This window comes from Zootoca vivipara, chromosome 9 (genome assembly GCF_963506605.1).
Source record: "Zootoca vivipara chromosome 9, rZooViv1.1, whole genome shotgun sequence".
Lineage (NCBI taxonomy): Eukaryota > Metazoa > Chordata > Lepidosauria > Squamata > Lacertidae > Zootoca > Zootoca vivipara.
The window spans coordinates 15237333-15254321 of NC_083284.1; the positions used below are offsets into that span (position 1 = coordinate 15237333).

Sequence of the window (16989 nt, forward strand, 5' to 3'; positions counted from 1 at the left end):
GGGAAGGGAAAGATATAGCTGTGAAGAGCACGTAGCAGGTACGCCACAGACTTTAATATGGCCTTGAGAAATTACAGTAGATAAAATGTCTATTATTCCAGAACTTGCTTTTATTTTTCAGGTCTTGCTGGTACATAACTTGCAATAAAGAAGCTGCATAAAGGTGATAAGCAGGAGCGCTCTGATTGTGAGCATACCTATTTTAGCACATGATAAAAGTGCCAAACAGTGAGAAAATAGTGGGGAGAAATGACATTCGCTTCTTTGAAGTGAAAAATATATATAATAATTTGCATATTTGTTCATGGAACAGAAGAAATGCACCCAAGCATTATTTCCATCATATTGTGGAATTAACCAATCGTTTAATAATTTAAATAATGTAAAACATGGTGGCATTCATGACAGCATGGTAAGCACGTTCTGGCAAACACCTAGAAGACATAATGCAGAAGAGTGGTTACAATGGTACGGAAAACACTTGTATATGATTCTTATGGTTAGAGCTATTTTAGAATTACAAAGAAAGATCATAGCAACTATAATCTAATCAGTCTGATCTTGAAACACTGGCATTTATGGCTTATTTGTCTATTTATTCATTTAATAAAATTTCTTTAACACTTGATTGTAAATAGGGGGTTACAAAACAAAACAAAAAGACACCTTGACCTCATTTTTTTGCATTTAAATATATATATAATTATAGACCACTTTTTTGAGTAAAAATACTTCCTCCACCCCGAATAAAACTCTCTCATACGAAGGCCAGTTGGTACTGCTGAGGACATGCTTTTCTGCAACCACCTGGAAGTTGAACTAAAATTATTGTTACTATTGTTATTTATTAAAGAATTTTAAAAGCAAAGGGGTAAGGTAAAAGCAAAGGAGCTGGGTTCAGTTTAAGAATATTTATGGCATAAGCCCTTACTCTAAATGCGCTAGGGGTTTATTTTATCATTTATACATCCACTTTGGAGTGCCCCCCTCCCCACTGCATTAAACAGAACAAAAGGAACATATGAAGAGTTAGTAGATCCAGACTAAGTTCGTCAAGGTTTAGTGCTGTTGGAATGAATGGGATAGGTTAGCCACAAATCCCATTAATTTAAATAGGATTGAAACATGATTAGTTTGGGTCCAACTCAAAATCATTTACTCTCGAGTAATTTGATAAGAACTGGATCTAATTCAGCTAAAATAATTTCTTGTTAACTAAACAATAACATGAGGTTATTAGAATATTTCCGCAATAGATTTTCTCCTTTCCTTTAGGACCCTTGACATTTCGATGGGAAGAATAATAACCCAATGTGGAATAATGACAGTGGAGGCTGATGCCCCTTGGGCTGAAGGATGGAAGGCAGGAAGGTGAACAGCTCAATGATAAACAGATCCAACTTCTTATGGTTTTGCCCATCCTCTTCTCTGCTGAGTTCTACAAAGGCAACACTGAGGAAAGGAGGAGGAGGCTGACAGGCAGTACCACCCCCTAGGCTGGTTGAAAGGAGGTAGGCAGTTCAGGGGCTAGCAGAGGGCAGACTGAGCTTGATGGACAGTAGGAGCTTACTTGTCCTAATGCAGGGGTGGCCAACTCCCAAGAGACTGCGATCTACTCACAGAGTTAAAAACTGGCAGTGATCTACCCCCTTTTTCTGGGTTCAGGTAAAAGTTGTTGAGCTTTTTTTTAGGAAGGAGGAAGGCCCATTTTGGGGTAGTTGGATCAAAGTTGTTGAGTTTTTTTCAGGGAGGAGGTAAAATGTTGAGCTTCTTTAAGGGGAGCCACAGTTGTTCAGCTTCTTTGTGGGGAGCCAATGATCTACCAGTGATCTACCGCAGGCGTCCAGTGATTTACCAGTAGATCACGATCTACCTGTTGGACATGCCTGTCCTAATGGAATAGGAATACCCATGGAATAATGATAATACTCAAAATTAGCACAAACACTGTACATTCCTCAGAAAATGGAACTAATGTTTCCTGGGATCGTACATACTGACAACAATCTCTTTTGGATAGTCAGGCAAACAACAGCAACAATAGCAGACAGATGGAAGTACTTTTTTTACACGGTACACAGTTAAAACTATGGAATCTGCTTCCACAAGAGGCCACCAACTTGGAAGACTTTAAAAATCGAGGATAAGGCTTTCAGTGGCTATTGGACATTGCTGTTGTTTGTCTAACTCTCCAAAAGAAAACTCATCTGTTAAATCACTCAGAATAGCGGCACGCTCGACTGCTTGTCATGGAAGTCACCTGTCTGGGATAGCAGTCAAATTTCCTCAAGGTAATCAGCCCAAATTATCCTGGGTGTATTATAAAAGGTAGTAACATGGATCCACTTTCCCCCTATTTTAGCACCTACATCTTTGTCAACATCTTGACTCTTCAGTTATTCATTTGCAATATAAACAATTTGCATTGCCGAATAGAAAGCTTGGCTTACAGCCAGACAAAAAGAACACCAGTTTCATTATATGCATTAGACTTACTTTATAAGTTGGTGAAATTTGGTCCACCGTGGAACGAAAATCATTTTCTGGTTAGTAAGTATTCCTTCTATTAATGCTTTGGCTGCGTCTTCCACCTCTACGAAAGGGCAGCTGAAGTTATATGGAAAATAATAGTTTGCTTATTCATTCTGATTTATAGCCTGCTTTGTTCAAAGACCAAATCCAGCAGTAACTACCATACAGACCCACAACCAAGTGTTGTGGTGTATTCCTACGCAAGTCCCGTGGAGCAACAGTGCTTCCATATGATACTTGCTCTACTCAACAAGCCTTACATAGGAGCAAAGGAATTTGTGATACCAGCAGTCTGTGAAGCTCAGTATTGTGTATACTGATAGCAGCTCTCTAGGATTTCACATAGAATTCTCTCCTGGTCCTATATGGAGATGCTGGGGATTGAAGTAGGCTTGTTTGCATGTGTAGCAGAAGTTCTACCATTGAACCACAGCTTAGCATTTATGCCATTATGCTTCTGTTCTGGCAGCGGGGGAACAAGCTGATCGGGCGCCTGGGGCGACGCATGTGCCCTGCGCCCAGGGACAGGCTATCCGCCCGTGGGGTGGGGCGGGCCGGGGCAGTATGCTCCGTGGGGCCTCCGAGGAGTCTGCCTGCCTCCTCCCACTCAGCCGCCCTATAGTTAAGGGGGAGGACCATTTGGGGCAGTGCGGAGCCTGCGGGCACCCAAGCCACCGCGTCACTCCCAGGAGAGACACATGGCTCAGGTGCGCTGCTGTGAGTGCCGCCCGGCATTTTGCCACCCCCTCAGGGGAACACATGGGTCAATCCGTCCCCACCTCACCCCGCTTCCTCCGCCCCAGCCACTCTGGACGGTTTCCAACAAAATATTAAAATACAATAGTCTGTTAAACATTAAAAGCTTCCCTAAACAGGGCTGCATTCAGAAGTCTTCTAAAAGTCTGGTAGTTGTTTTTCTCTTTGACATCTGGTGGGAGGGCGTTCCACAGGGCGGGTGCCACTACCAAGAAAGCCCTCTGCCTGGTTCCCTGTAACTTGGCTTCTCGCAGTGAGGGAACTGCCAGAAGGCCCTCGGCGCTGGACCTCAGTGTCCGGGCAGAACGATGGGGGTGGAGATGCTCCTTCAGGTATACTGGACTGAGGCCATTTAGGGTGTTAAAGGTCAGCACCAACACTTTGAATTGTGATTGCAGGTGTCTTTCAAGACCGGTGTTATGTGGTCTCGGCGGCTGCTCCCAGTCACCAGTCTAGCTGTCGCATTCTGGATTAGTTGTAGTTTCTGGGTCACCTTCAAAGGTAGCCCCACATAGAGCGCATTGCAGTAGTCCAAGCAAGAGATAACTAGAGCATGCCCCACTCTGGGAAGACAGTTTGCGGGCAGGTAGGGTCTCAGCCTGCATACCAGATGGAGCTGATAAACAGCTGCCCTGGTCACAGAATCGACCTGCACCTCCATGGACAGCTGTGAGTCCAAAATGATTCCCAGGCTGCACACCTGGTCCTTCCAGGGCACAGTTACCCCATTCAAGACCAGGGAGTCCTCCATACCTGCCCACCTCCTGTCTCCCCAAAACAGTACTTCTGTCTTGTCAGGATTCAACCTCAATCTGTTAGCTGCCATCCATCTTCCAACTGCCTCCAGACACTCACACAAGACCTTCACCGCCTTCACTGGTTCTAGCACTCAGGTTTGGAGCCAAGTACCCCAAACTTTCCTTTGTTTGATGCCGTATTGTTTTTAATATTCGGTTGGAGGCCGCTCAGAGTGGCTGGGGAAACCCAGCCGGATGGGCGGGGTATAAATAATAAATTATTATTATTATTGAGAAGAGCAATTTCTACTTTTCTAGCACACAGTATTCAGGCTCAGAACTGGCCACCGCAAAGCTTCCTTTTGCAGGATAGATTTCTACGCTACACCAGCCCCAACTCAGTACAGACAGTGAGAATTGCATTAGCAGGAGCTACCCTTCGCAGAACACTCATTGTTCGTAACACAGGCTGCGTTCACCACCCCCACCTCCACCATCAATAATTTTCCCATTTCGCATGTCAGATGTGAATTGAAATAAGCACAAGGTTGGTGGATGCTACGGCACCGTGTTCTGTCTTCCGAAAGAGAACTTCTCACTACTTAGAGAAACTGGAAAAAGGAGACACAGATGCATCAAAGAACAGTTAATGCAATGGGGCAGGTGGATACAAACTCCCTACCCTTATTATCACTTACATTGCCTTAAGTTTTACAGAGTCAGTGTTCATAAAAACTGGGCACATGCATGTTGTTTCAATCCCATCCATTTTCAACAAGCTCAGCTCCTCTGTCAGACTCTCGTGAAATCCAACAGCACTCCACTTGCTTGAACTGAGGGAGAGGGGGGCATGGGGTGAGGTTAGACCCGATTTATGGGGAAATAGATGTCTTAGTTTTCACATGTTACTTATTCTAAAGCAGGCATCCCCAAACTTCGGCCCGCCAGATGTTTTGGACTACAATTCCCATCTTCCCCGGCCACTGGTCCTGTTAGCTAGGGATCATGGGAGTTGTAGGCCAAAACATCTGGAGGGCCGCAGTTTGGGGATGCCTGTTCTGGCGAACCAGAGCAGCACACGGAAACGCCGTTTACCTTCCCGCCGTAGTGGTACCTATTTATCTACTTGCACTTTGACGTGCTTTCGAACTGCTAGATTGGCAGGAGCTGGGACCGAGCAACGGGAGCTCACCCCGTCGCAGGGATTCGAACCGCCGACCTTCTGATCGGCAAGCCCTAGGCTCTGTGGTTTAACCCACAGCACCACCCGCATATAAAAAAACCCCTATATATAAAAACCTAATTGGTGTTTGACAAAATAAATAAATCAACAGTATCATTAAAACAAACCTAAAACACAAAACCATCACAACAGAAGTATGAAAGCATATAAAGACAAATAAAACCACACGTTCAAAGGAATAAGCTTCAAATCAATGAAATTCAAACAAATCAGAAACAGGGTCTTATGGGTCAGGGAAACCCCATGTAAAAAAGGTGTGGAAAGAAGAAGTCAGCATTGTGCTAAGGCAACCATTTTGCAAAGGCAAGCATTTCCGCTTGCTAGATAGGACAATTCCCTCCCCCCTTCCCTCCCTACCGGTATATACACTGTTCTGGGTTTTTTCTCCAAGCCAATTTCAGGGCATTCTGAGTTGGGGGCACAGAGGGCGGAGCCCTGTTGTGGAAATGGAAGTCCTTCCATGGGGCTTTTGCTGATGAGGTGCCTTCTCTGGATCCTGCCTTATGTCTTTGCACAATGTCTGAAGCAACTGGTGGTTGCTGCTTCCCAAATAGCGAAGGGAAGGGCATTGCATAGGACAGAAGACAATGGTGGAAGAGAACGTTTTCAGGTCCACCACCCTGTGATATTCTTTCATTTATGCTTATTATGGTATAGCATGCAAAATGTTTCCCCCCCCCATCTCCTTAAAAGCACACAAACACACCCACACCCCTTTATTTATTTCAAATGCAATCCCTTCTTTTTTTTTAAAGTAAGACCTATTGCAAATAGGGCACACAATTATTATTTTTGAAAACCAATCCGATTTTTATTTTAATTAGCTAAGTTATTCTCCAAGACCCTGACTGGGAATCATAGCTGCCAAGTTTTCCCTTTTCTCACGAGGAAGAGTATTCAGCATAAGGGAATTTCCCTTAAAAAAAGGGAGAACTTGGCAGCTATGCTGGGAATGTGGAGGACCTGCAAAGTTTGGACCAAGAACTCCATTTCCGAGGGGCCAAATTCTTGTTTGAAATAGCCTCTTTCTTGGGACTTTGCTCATGTGCTTCTATGTTAGCTAAACACCCCTCTAAACCAGTGTCTCCCAAATGAACAACAATTGCGGACCCCTTTTGAGCTGAGCTTGAACTTGCTACCCTGATAAAAGAAAATCACAATGATTCATACCTGTAGCAAACCATGTATGGAATGCCTAAATGCCCAGCGAATGAAGCAACCGTGACAATATGTCCGTGATTGTTTTTAATCATTGGTGTCAGGAATGTTTTAACTGTCTTGAATGCAAATTAAAACAGAGAAAGAAAGAAAATGAAAAGTTAGAAGCTAATGGTTCCAAAATGTTCAGTCAGAAATCTGTCTGGGGAAGCTTTTGCCCTTTAGATGTTGTTAGACTCCAGTTCCCACCAGCCTTGTGTTATGTACTGCTGATTGGTCCGCAGGAGCCACCCAATCCAGCTCCAGGTGGAAGTCAATCCGCAACCTGATTGGCCTGCAGGAGCAGCCAATCAGGCTGCTGGCAGAAGTCAATCCGCAACCTGATTGGCCCACAGGTGCAGCCCTGAAGTAGCAAATCACGCAAGAACCATTGTGTAAATAATGTATATAAGCAGACGTTTTGGGAAAAGAACCATTCTTCTCTTCTTCTTCTATTGCTACTACAAGCCGAATAAAGAGCATGAAATTCACTCTAGACTCCGATTATATTTCACCTAGCATCACATCATATGGGTAGGGACGATGGGAGTTGTAGTCCATCACCACCCAGAGGGCCAAATGTTCCCCAGGGGCCTCATATAAGCACTATGATTGAAGTGAGGAAAGGCATGAGAGTGAGCAGGTGGATCCTGGACCACGCCAAAATCTGGAAGTAACCTCATGTTTGCTGAAGGGACCATTGCAGCATTTGTCAATCCAGCATAGCCAATGATCAGGGATGATGGGAGTTGTAGTCCAACAACATTTTGAAGACTAAGAGTTTACTATCTCTGGGTTAATGAAATGCGGAAAAAGGGAGGACCCTTAATCACCTCGTAAGGCAAACTGAAATGACCAGAAACCTAAGGTTTATTAAGTTTGTTTTAATCACATTTGAGTGGTGTCCCACATTTTATCGAACTGTTGTATGACTGGTACTTAGACTAAGCAATGAAGATTTTATACTTTGTGAACATTTGAGAGATCCTGACCCCCCCATCCCCCACAAGTCTCCAATTTTTATTTGCTTCCATGGGTGTTGAACATTTCCATGAAAGAGGAGGGGGGGGATATAGTCAGTCCAGCACTAATTTTTAATAGATTCATGTAACTGTTTAATCCAAGGGGTGGCCAATGTAGTGCTCTCTAGACATTGTTGGACCACAGCTCCCATCATTGACCATGCTTGCTGAGAGTGATGGGAGCTGGCAATCCAAACACATCTAGGGCTGATTTACTCTCATGGTTTTTAACGTTAAGGAAGGGTTAAGGAATGGTTTTCATAGCATAGATGGATACATGACACCCTACTTTTTAACCTTGTCTTTTTTATCGCTTAATTTTTAATCGTTTTATGCTGCTATATCGCATTATGAACGTAAAAAGTAGGACGTCATGAATCCATTAAGTGTTGGGAGCTGGCCACGCACACAGCTGGAGAATAAAGTGATGGTTGGCTTCAGGAGAGCCCCAAACCAAGAGAAAGGAAGCAGGTAGAAGGAAGCCAGAAAGGTAGAGGCTGAAAAATGGAGATAGACTGGTGGGGGGAAGCGGAGCAGATATAAATTCAAAAAGTAATAATAATATTACCCAGATATGAGCAAGAACGTTAATGTCGAACATGTTCTGGATCAGCTCATCCTTGGTTGAACACAGTACTGCTTCTTTTGTTGTTGCAGCATTATTTATCAAGATGCTCACATCCCCAATTTCTTTTTTCACCTATAACAAATTTAAAAGCACAAATTATGAAACTTCACACAGAGTTCAGTGCTAGATTGGCACACGATAAGACCATCCTCATTAGGGTGATGAATTTTTCGATTTCTCTCTCTCTCAAAAATTATGTCCTATAGCACAAATGGATGAACGTTTGTCTATTAATGACTAAAATGAGGTATATTCCATTGAAATATTAAAAAAGGTCATGCACAAACCATTTTTAATTTATTTGTATGCTGTTTTACCATTTCATAAAATTGTATTAACAATTCTACAGTATATATATTTTGAATCAAATTTGGACACAACACCACATTCCACAATGGGGAGAGTTCTTAGCAACATAGGGTATACAATGGCACACCTGCGCAAGGTAAAAGCCTCTTTTTGGGACCTCAAAACTCAGCCAGCAGACCCTGTCGGGCATGCTGGGAAAAGAACCTACAGGAGAGGTAGCAAAACATCGTCCTCTAGCGGCGTCTATACTGTTACTGCAGCTAAAAAAAGCTTCCTTGTGTGTTTGATGGCCCTATATAATGTTGTATAGATGTGACTCTAAAGCTTGGGTTCAATTTTATATCTGCTTACAGTGACTTCAAAAATGGTCAAAAAACTGATAAATAATTTTTAAAAAAATCATTTTGTGCGTGAGGTTTTTTTTAATCAAATCTCTTTGAAAGTAAGATTTTATCTAATCTTTAATTAAAGCTCATCAAATTATGATACAGGGAAATGAGGTTGTAAAAAAGCCATCACCCTAATCCTTATCCACAACTTGATTGTAGATGAAGGGGCTGATCGCCAATATTATTTGATATTCATATGAAGCCGTGGGAAGTGAGAAGGAGTTTTGGATCGAGGTGTGATCGGTATGCTGATGACACCCAGGGGCCATGCAAATACTTGGGTTGGTGTCTGGATGCAATAAGGAGAAACAAGCTGAACTTGAATCTTGGCAACCTGAAAGCACTGTGGGTGTCTGAGAAAATGGTATGACAATGATGGTTGCTGCACTCTCCCCGAAGAAGCAGGTTTGCAGTCAAGGGGTTCTTCTGTGTCTGGCTTTGGTACCGTACCAGGGAGCCCCAGTGGCTAGAAGTGCTTTTTGTGACCTGAGACTTCTACAACAGGTATGGCCATTCCCAAGCTGGGAAAGCTTGGCCACAGCAGTCTATGCACTGGTTACTTCAAGACTGGATTACAGTGGTACCTCAGGTTAAGAACATAATTCGTTCTGGAGGTCCGTTCTTAACCTGAAACTGTTCTTAACCTGAGGTACCACTTTAGCTAATGGGGCCTCCCGCTGCTGCTTTCATGAGATTTCTGTTCTCATCCTGAGGTAAAGTTGTTAACCTGAGGTACCACTTTAGCTAATGGGGCCTCCCGCTGCCGCCGCGCCGCTGCCACCCGATTTCTGTTCTCATCCTGAAGCAAAGTTCTTAACCCGAGGTACTATTTCTGGGTTGGTGGAGTCTGTAACCTGAAGCGTCTGTAACCTGAAGCGTCTGTAACCTGAAGCGCCTGTAACCCAAGGTACCACTGTACTGCAATGCACTCTATGTGGGGCTTCCCTCGCGCTTATTCTGGAAGTTGCAGTTTGTGCAGAATGCAACTGCTGACAGGGGCGAGACCCTATCAGCGTAGAACTCCTCTGCTCCGGAGACCTGCACTTGTTGCCGATTTGCTACCAGAGCAAGTTCAAGGCGTTAGTGTATATAAAGCCCTTAAAAAGCTTGGGACCAGCTTCCCTGTGAGATACCCTCGCCTCATAGATGCCCACTTAACCACTTTGGTCTGCGGAACTGGTACTGCTACAGGTGCCACACAATACCTGCTCTGCATTCGTAAGAAATCTATCATTTAGTGTGGCAGCACCCACACTTTGGGTCTCCCAGGCTATTGACATCAGGCCTTCACTGCACTCTTTCCAGAACCTGCTAAGAACTCTTTTGTTTAGAGAAGCCTACCGAGACATGTAGAATGTTGACATGTTTTTGTCTGGTTTTTAGCAGACTGTATTGTTGATGTTTTTAAAAATGTTTTAAATAGCTTTTAAAAACTTTGTTTTATTTTTTATTTTTGGTAAAGAATAAAGGTTTTATTACAATCATGTTTTATACGACTCTTGTGAAAATTTAAATTTGTTTTATCATTCCAAATACATAAAATAATTCAAAAGGTATATTCGATGAGGTCGGGGGAAAGAGGATGTCCTGTGAAACAACCTCAGCCTTTCCAGCACAGGCCCATTTATTTATGATGTTTCTAACCTGCTGAGCCTCTTGAGTTGCCAGGACTGGCAAGCATGGTTCCTCGTCCTCATATAACTTATAACTCTGTGAGGTAGATCAGGTTGGCTGAATGGGGAATTTGAACCCAGCTCTCTGTATTCCTACTCCAGGACTCTGAGTGCTACACACTACAGTATTCTGAATGCTCTGCGCTCACTTAATGGAAAATAGGCATACTGTATATCTCCTCCTGTGCCAAGTGTTGGGGAGTATGCAAGGTTGTCCCACGATGTCCCAATAGGCTTGAAAAAAAGTTTGGAATCATCTCATAGAAATCTTACTTTATCTGCAACACTGTAGATTTCCGTCCTGTTCCTGCAGTCCATGACAAAAGCATGTGCAATGGCACCCAGCTTTCTGCATTCCTCAGCTGTTTCCTCAACACCTTCCTGGTGGGAGAAAACATCTATAAACATCTCTAACCCACAGGTATGATGTTTGAATATTCACGGCATAAACAAAAGACCCATACAGTACAGGGACGTTGTGCTGCATGTGCCAACTTTCAATGAACCATAGTTTAATATACAACCGAGGGAAAGGAAGCAAAACTGAGGCAGGAATAAGCAGTGGGATGTGTATTGATTTCTGTTATGCAAAGCAGGACTTCCTTCTTCCCTGTATTAATTGCACTGCCAGGGATGCAGCTAATAAACGAGGGATAGGCAGACCTGAAAGTGGGACGCGGGTGGCGCTGTGGTCTAAACCACAGAGCCTAGGGCTTGCCGATCAGAAGGTCGGCGGTTCGAATCCTCACGACGGGGTGAGCTCCCATTGTTTGGTCCCAGCTCCTGCCCACCTAGCAGTTTGAAAGCACGTCAAAGTGCAAGTAGATAAATAGGTACCGCTCCGGCGGGAAGGTAAACGGTGTTTCTGTGTGCTGCTCTGGTTCGCCAGAAGCGGCTTTGTCATGCTGGCCACATTTCCTGGAAGCTGTACGCCGGCTCCCTCGGCCAATAACGCGAGATGAGCGCCGCAACCCCAGAGTTGTCCACAACTGGACCCAATGATCAGGGGTCCCTTTACCTTTACCTTTTAGGCAGACCTGAAGCGGGAGGCAAGAGGTAAAGGATAGCAGAAGGGAACATGTGGCCACATCTCTCTCTTTCTCTCTAGGGCAGGCAACCCACCCCAATCCCCATCTCCTATTATTTTTAAGCACATAATAATGATTCATCTCCATCCGGAAGGGGCAGACTTTGGAAATCTTTGGTAGTATGGCACCCTGAGCGAGGCCAAGATTTGGCACCCCAAAATGAATCATCTCAGTTATGGGTCGTCTCAATGTTGCACCCCTTCGCCTCGGCACCCCTTTGCGGAAGAACTGCCCGCACCACCCTACTAAATCCGGTGCTGCAGCTGGTGTTGGGCACCAGGCTGTCGCCTGAAACACTCTGAGGAATTTTCAACACACACAGACATGGAAATATCCATACAAACAATTGTATCCCTTCCTTGGTCAAAAGCCAACGGCTGGCACTGAAGCAGGAATCTTGCTGGAACAACCTGGGATAACCTTGTCAAGCCTTGCCAAGTCTTGGCAATGCACGCACCAAGTCAGCAGCCTCGCCCCACTCTTCTCAAGGAACTGTGGGATTGGTGTCTCTCTGAGGGGAATAGGGGTCTCCTAAGAACTTTTAGCACCCTCAACAAATGGCAATTCCCATGATGCTTTGGAGGAAGCCATGGCTGTTTAAAGTACAGTGGAACCTCGGTTTATGAACACGTCGGTTAACGAATTTTCGGTTTATGAACGCCACGGACCCATCTGGAACAGATTAATTCACTTTCCATTACTTTCAATGGGAAAGTTTGCTTCAGTTTATGAATGCTTCAGTTTATGAACAGACTACCAGAACCAATTACACCCATGCTTCGGGTTAAGTACGCTTCAGGTTGAGTACTCCGTGGACCCGTCTGGAACGGATTAATCCACTTTCCATTACTTTCAATGGGAAAGTTCGCTTCAGTTTATGAACGCTTCAGTTTATGAACAGACTTCTGGAACCAATTGTGTTCATAAACCGAGGTACCACTGTATGCTACTGCTTCAAATTAATAGTGAAGACATGCCCTTAGGTCTGGTTTGCAAATTGGCAAGCCCTGTAAATAATTTGAAACATCTGCTGCATTTTTGGACGCTGCACTGCAGCATTTACCACTGCCTGTTGATACTCAGGATTGAGGGTAGAATAATAGCACACACCTACCTTGTTGATATCCCAAAGAACCAGCTTGCTTTGGCGTTTGGCAAACTCATGGGCTGTTGCTCTTCCAAGCCCACGGGCAGCACCGGTGATCAGAACAATCTCTCCACAAACAGATTTTCTCCTTTTCGGAATAAAGAATTTCACCAATGATTCCAAGAATGAGTAAGTGCATATGACTAAAATCTTGAGGACTAGAAAGATGGCAAGCACCAGTCTCCATATTAGAGGCTTTCTACCTTGCAGCTGCTTATTGTGCATTCTGGCAAAAGAAACTCTTCAGGTAGCTAATACTATAAGGAAGCAGTGAGTGCACATGAACCCTTAAAATGCAAGGAGTTGGCAGTACCCACACCCTGAGGAATTAGGATGGCTCTTCCTGTTCAGAACAGCTTCAGAAGTACAGCTAATAAGAATACGCTGTAATAGTCACCTCTGCTGCAACATTCTATTGCGTATATTCGCAAATGTTACTCAAATTTAGAATGTAGGATGTGATGCTACTAGGTACGTGTATAGGAAAATCTGTCCACTTCAACTTCTCTCAGTTTCCCAATCTGAAACTCAGTTCTTCACATTTCCACATCAGTTTGCATATATATATATATATATGCATTTTAGTGCAAAATTCTCCGTATGTAATGCTTTGTGGGGATGTTATTTCCCAAATATATGCATCTTTTTTGCAGACTTGATCTTCACATATGCATTTTTGTACACCTATTTAGGATGGTGAACTACATTTAGAAGTATGACTTTCTGGGAATGGAATGCTGTGACTGAAGAGGATTTCTTATTTACTGCCACCAGTCAGACTTTGGTGCACATAAAACGGCAGGAGCGATAAGTAGTATAAGTAGTATTTATGGAATATTGATTTATAACTAATGATTTTTGTGGGCTGACAAAGTGAAGAGTAACTCGACTTGACATTTGGGAGTATGTTCTAGTTAAATAAAAGGAATTGAAATATGTACAGCCACGGAGAAATGAATAAGGAGGAAAATAATAATGATTAAATGCTAAAACATTTTAAGGATTGAAATGGAATTAGGAAATGTATGTTACATTAAGCAAGTAAAGGAGGGAAGAAAAACATCCTGAAAGTGAGATGGGAAGTAAACTTTTAAAGTTTGTACTGAATTTGAATTAAATTGTTGTTAATTTGTTAAATTTTTTGAAAAGCAATAAAAATTAATTGGCATAAAAAGAGAAGGATTTCCTGCATTCAGCAGTAGGGAATGCCTTGCAAGGCCCCACAATTCTTTGATCCTACTTCAACACTTAACAGCTGTCTGTGTTAGGTTTTTCCTTTAAGACTGATGTGGTCAATGGTGCTACACAGAGATGTGTGTTTGTAACCTTGATCTGAATGTTAACACATCTGTGAGCTTTTGCTAATTTGAATAATTGAAGGTAGAGTATGCTTACTGTAATGTGATTGGGCAATTGACTATTTTGAATTCTGTATTTAAGCTACCCAAATGGTTCATGGGTGTGGTGGTGATGGATTGTGAAATCAAGAGGAATGTAGTAGAGGAGTGTGTTGTATATAATTGTAAATAAAAGCAAGCAAAGATACTGAAGATGACTTTGTTTTTTCGTCGACCCTGCCGCTGTTGCCACTCGGTTGGTGCGTATTGCCCAACAGTCTGAAGATCGCAAGATTGTGGGAGGCTGGTCTACATTATGCATACTTGGAGATGGCAAACAACTGCAGAATGTGCCATATGCTTTTTGTGCAAATATACCGTAAGATCAGCCCCAGGCAGCAAGGCCAATGATCATGGAAGAGGTTCCACAGCTCAACTGCTCTGCTCATGTTTTCTCCTGAGAGCCAGTGTGGTGTAGTGGTTAAGAGCGGTAGACTCATAATCTGGTGAACCAGTTTCGAGTTTCCGCTCCTTCACATGCAGCTGCTGGGTGACCTTGGGCTAGTCACACTTCTTTGAAGTCTCTCAGCCCCACTCACCTCACAGAGTGTTTGTTGTGGGGGAAGAAGGGAAAGGAGAATGTTAGCCGCTTTGAGACTCCTTCAGGTAGTGATAAAGCGGGATATCAAATTCAAACTCCTCCTCCTCCTCACGTTCCACCAAAATTGACTCTCCTGTAGTCTAAGCCAATTAAATCTGAGCCATTCCTCCTTTGAGATCTTGAGTGCCATGTTTTGAAACAAATGAAACACATTACCGCATAGAAGGGGGACTGGGTTGAAAGAACTAGAGTCTTAAGTTACCTAATTGTGCCACTAATCAAATGGTAAGATTAAAATCCCTAACTAAACTTAAGCCTGGAAATGGTAGAAAGTAAGAGGAACCAAAATTGCCAGATGCATCCTCCATCTGGACTTCCCACCAGAGTTAGGCCTCCTCGTGTGTAAAAGAGAAAGAAAAGGTCACCAGCTTGGAGGTTGGTTCCTTTGTCTGAAGTGGTGATGGAGAGAATGGCTTTCAGTCTTCATCTGGGTCCCTTGAAGTGGTGGTGGAGGGAGCCATAACTGGCAGTGTATCTTTGATCTCGCCTGCCCATTTTGACACATGGAAAGCCAAAGTATGGTACGCAACTCAGAGAACAACCCATCCTGTTTCATTTCCCCCAATGTGTTGACCAAGCAAAAATAGGTTCAACGGGTAACATTTTACTGTGCTTTCTAGCCACATTTCCTAACTCTGTGAACAGAAGACAAATGATTTAACCACCTCTAAAATTACTTATGCACACATTCACCTATTTTGCAATGTTTTACTGCCCCTTAGCAAATATGTTACTTGGGTTGAGTCCAAATTTTCCGCAGGCACATTTTTTCTTAGTTAAGTAAACAAGGTAGCCCAGAGTTGGACTGAGGCAAAAGGTTTGGGAGTTGTGTTCAGATAATGTTTTTCAATCCCCCCCCCATGTTTCTCGATCAGAAATCCAATTTCAAAACAAATGCATGGGGGATAATACATTCTCATATATTATCTTTAATTCTTGCCTGGGGTAGCAGTATATATTAGCCTACTGGGTTAAAAATAGTGCCTCTTTCCCTTTGTCTCAAGGAAAGTCATAGAAAAAAAGACCCCCTTCTCCTTTAAGATGTACTTTGAGTTTCTTAGCCATTTTAAAAACCATAAATTAGTAAACCATCTCTTGCTTCATTGTATTACCTTGCTTTGAAACACAGGCCCCAAAACTTTTCATCCCTTCATTCTATGATTGGCCTTTGGTTTAGGTCTTCCACCAGTTCCTGAAATTTTGGGGACTTGCCTCAGCACAAGAGAGTTGTTGAGCTTTTTGGGGAAACATCTCACAAATGTAGGGTTTTTTTTGTTTTTCATAATTTGTCTTTAAAAATCACGCTAGTTGTCTGGGTTTTCCTGGACATTTTGCTGATGCGAAAATCTGCCCAGACCCCATTTTGACAGTCTAATTCCCGGACGTGTCCAGGAAAACTCAGGCGTATGGCAGTCCTAGACAAGGAAATCCTGGGCTGACTTACACAAACCAGGTTGGCTGACCTATTGAAGAGCAAATCTGTAAACATGACAAATGGTGTTGATTCGCCATCTGACAAGAATCCTTTGGCCGGAGGAGACAGATAGTGCCGGGGAAACTGGGAGTGAGGTGACAGGAAAAGGGAGTCTTTTAGCAAGGTGTTCTGGGAAGAAGAGACGAGAGAAGAAAGACTGGAATCCATCTTAGGCAGGTTGACTGAAGGCTGGCTAGGAGAGTTCCCTTGGACTCCAGGGCTGCACTGCTGAGGGGGACAAGCCCCTCTTGAAATGAAAATGCAGACTGAAGGTGTAAATAGGCGAAGAAACCATATTTCTTAAAGCAACAACAGTGTCCGCCATGTCTCAGTTCTCCAAAGGAACACAGGTCCAGGGTGAGTGCCTGGAACTCCCTGTGATCTTGCTACTGCTCAGCAGAAACAGGGGGAGACCCCCAACTCTTGTAACACTGGGCATTTTCAGGGAACCAGGAAGACACTGAAGACATTAGAGATGGGCGAATATGTCCATTTTGGTTTCTCTCTCCTTGTTTTTCTAATTCGAAGTTCAGTTCTCCACATTTCCACATCAATTTGCTCTTTTTTTCTTTTCTTTTTTTAGAGTCAGGCGCTTTTGCTGTATTATTTTCAGCACTTGCTAAATAGGCAAGCTAATTCCGACATGCAATTTTATTTTATCAGGTACCTTAAAAACAACTTCTCCTCTGTTCTCCCATAGGATGTTTGGGCTTGATTAAGGACCCCCTTACCTGCATCCCAAGTGATGCAGGTGGCGCTGTGGTCTAAACCACAGAGCCTAGGGCTTGCCAATCAG

General features: G+C 43.4%; 1 protein-coding gene across 1 annotated transcript; it reads right to left on the reverse strand.

Annotated features, from left to right (window-relative positions):
• Nucleotides 1–373: 373 nt before the first annotated feature.
• Nucleotides 374–12946, reverse strand: LOC118083499 (17-beta-hydroxysteroid dehydrogenase 13-like). The gene is made up of 7 exons (XM_035111988.1): nucleotides 12689–12946; nucleotides 10760–10867; nucleotides 8056–8187; nucleotides 6439–6545; nucleotides 4724–4858; nucleotides 2497–2607; nucleotides 374–434 (listed from the first exon to the last, which is right to left on the reverse strand). The coding sequence occupies exons 1-7, from the start codon at nucleotides 12944–12946 to the stop codon at nucleotides 374–376; spliced, it is 912 nt and encodes a 303-aa protein (XP_034967879.1).
• Nucleotides 12947–16989: the final 4043 nt, after the last annotated feature.

What these genes read in the sequence shown, in the direction of transcription:
- LOC118083499 (XM_035111988.1), bottom strand. Translation starts at nt 12,946, where the DNA reads ATGCACAATAAGCAGCTGCAAGGTAGAAAGCCTCTAATATGGAGACTG. An exon ending in TCTACAGTGTTGCAGATAAA is followed by an intron (nt 8,188 to 10,759) that starts GTAAGATTTCTA and finishes AATTTGTTATAG; the next exon opens with GTGAAAAAAGAAATTGGGGA. An exon ending in TCTGTAAAACTTAAGGCAAT is followed by an intron (nt 2,608 to 4,723) that starts GTAAGTGATAAT and finishes ATATAACTTCAG; the next exon opens with CTGCCCTTTCGTAGAGGTGG.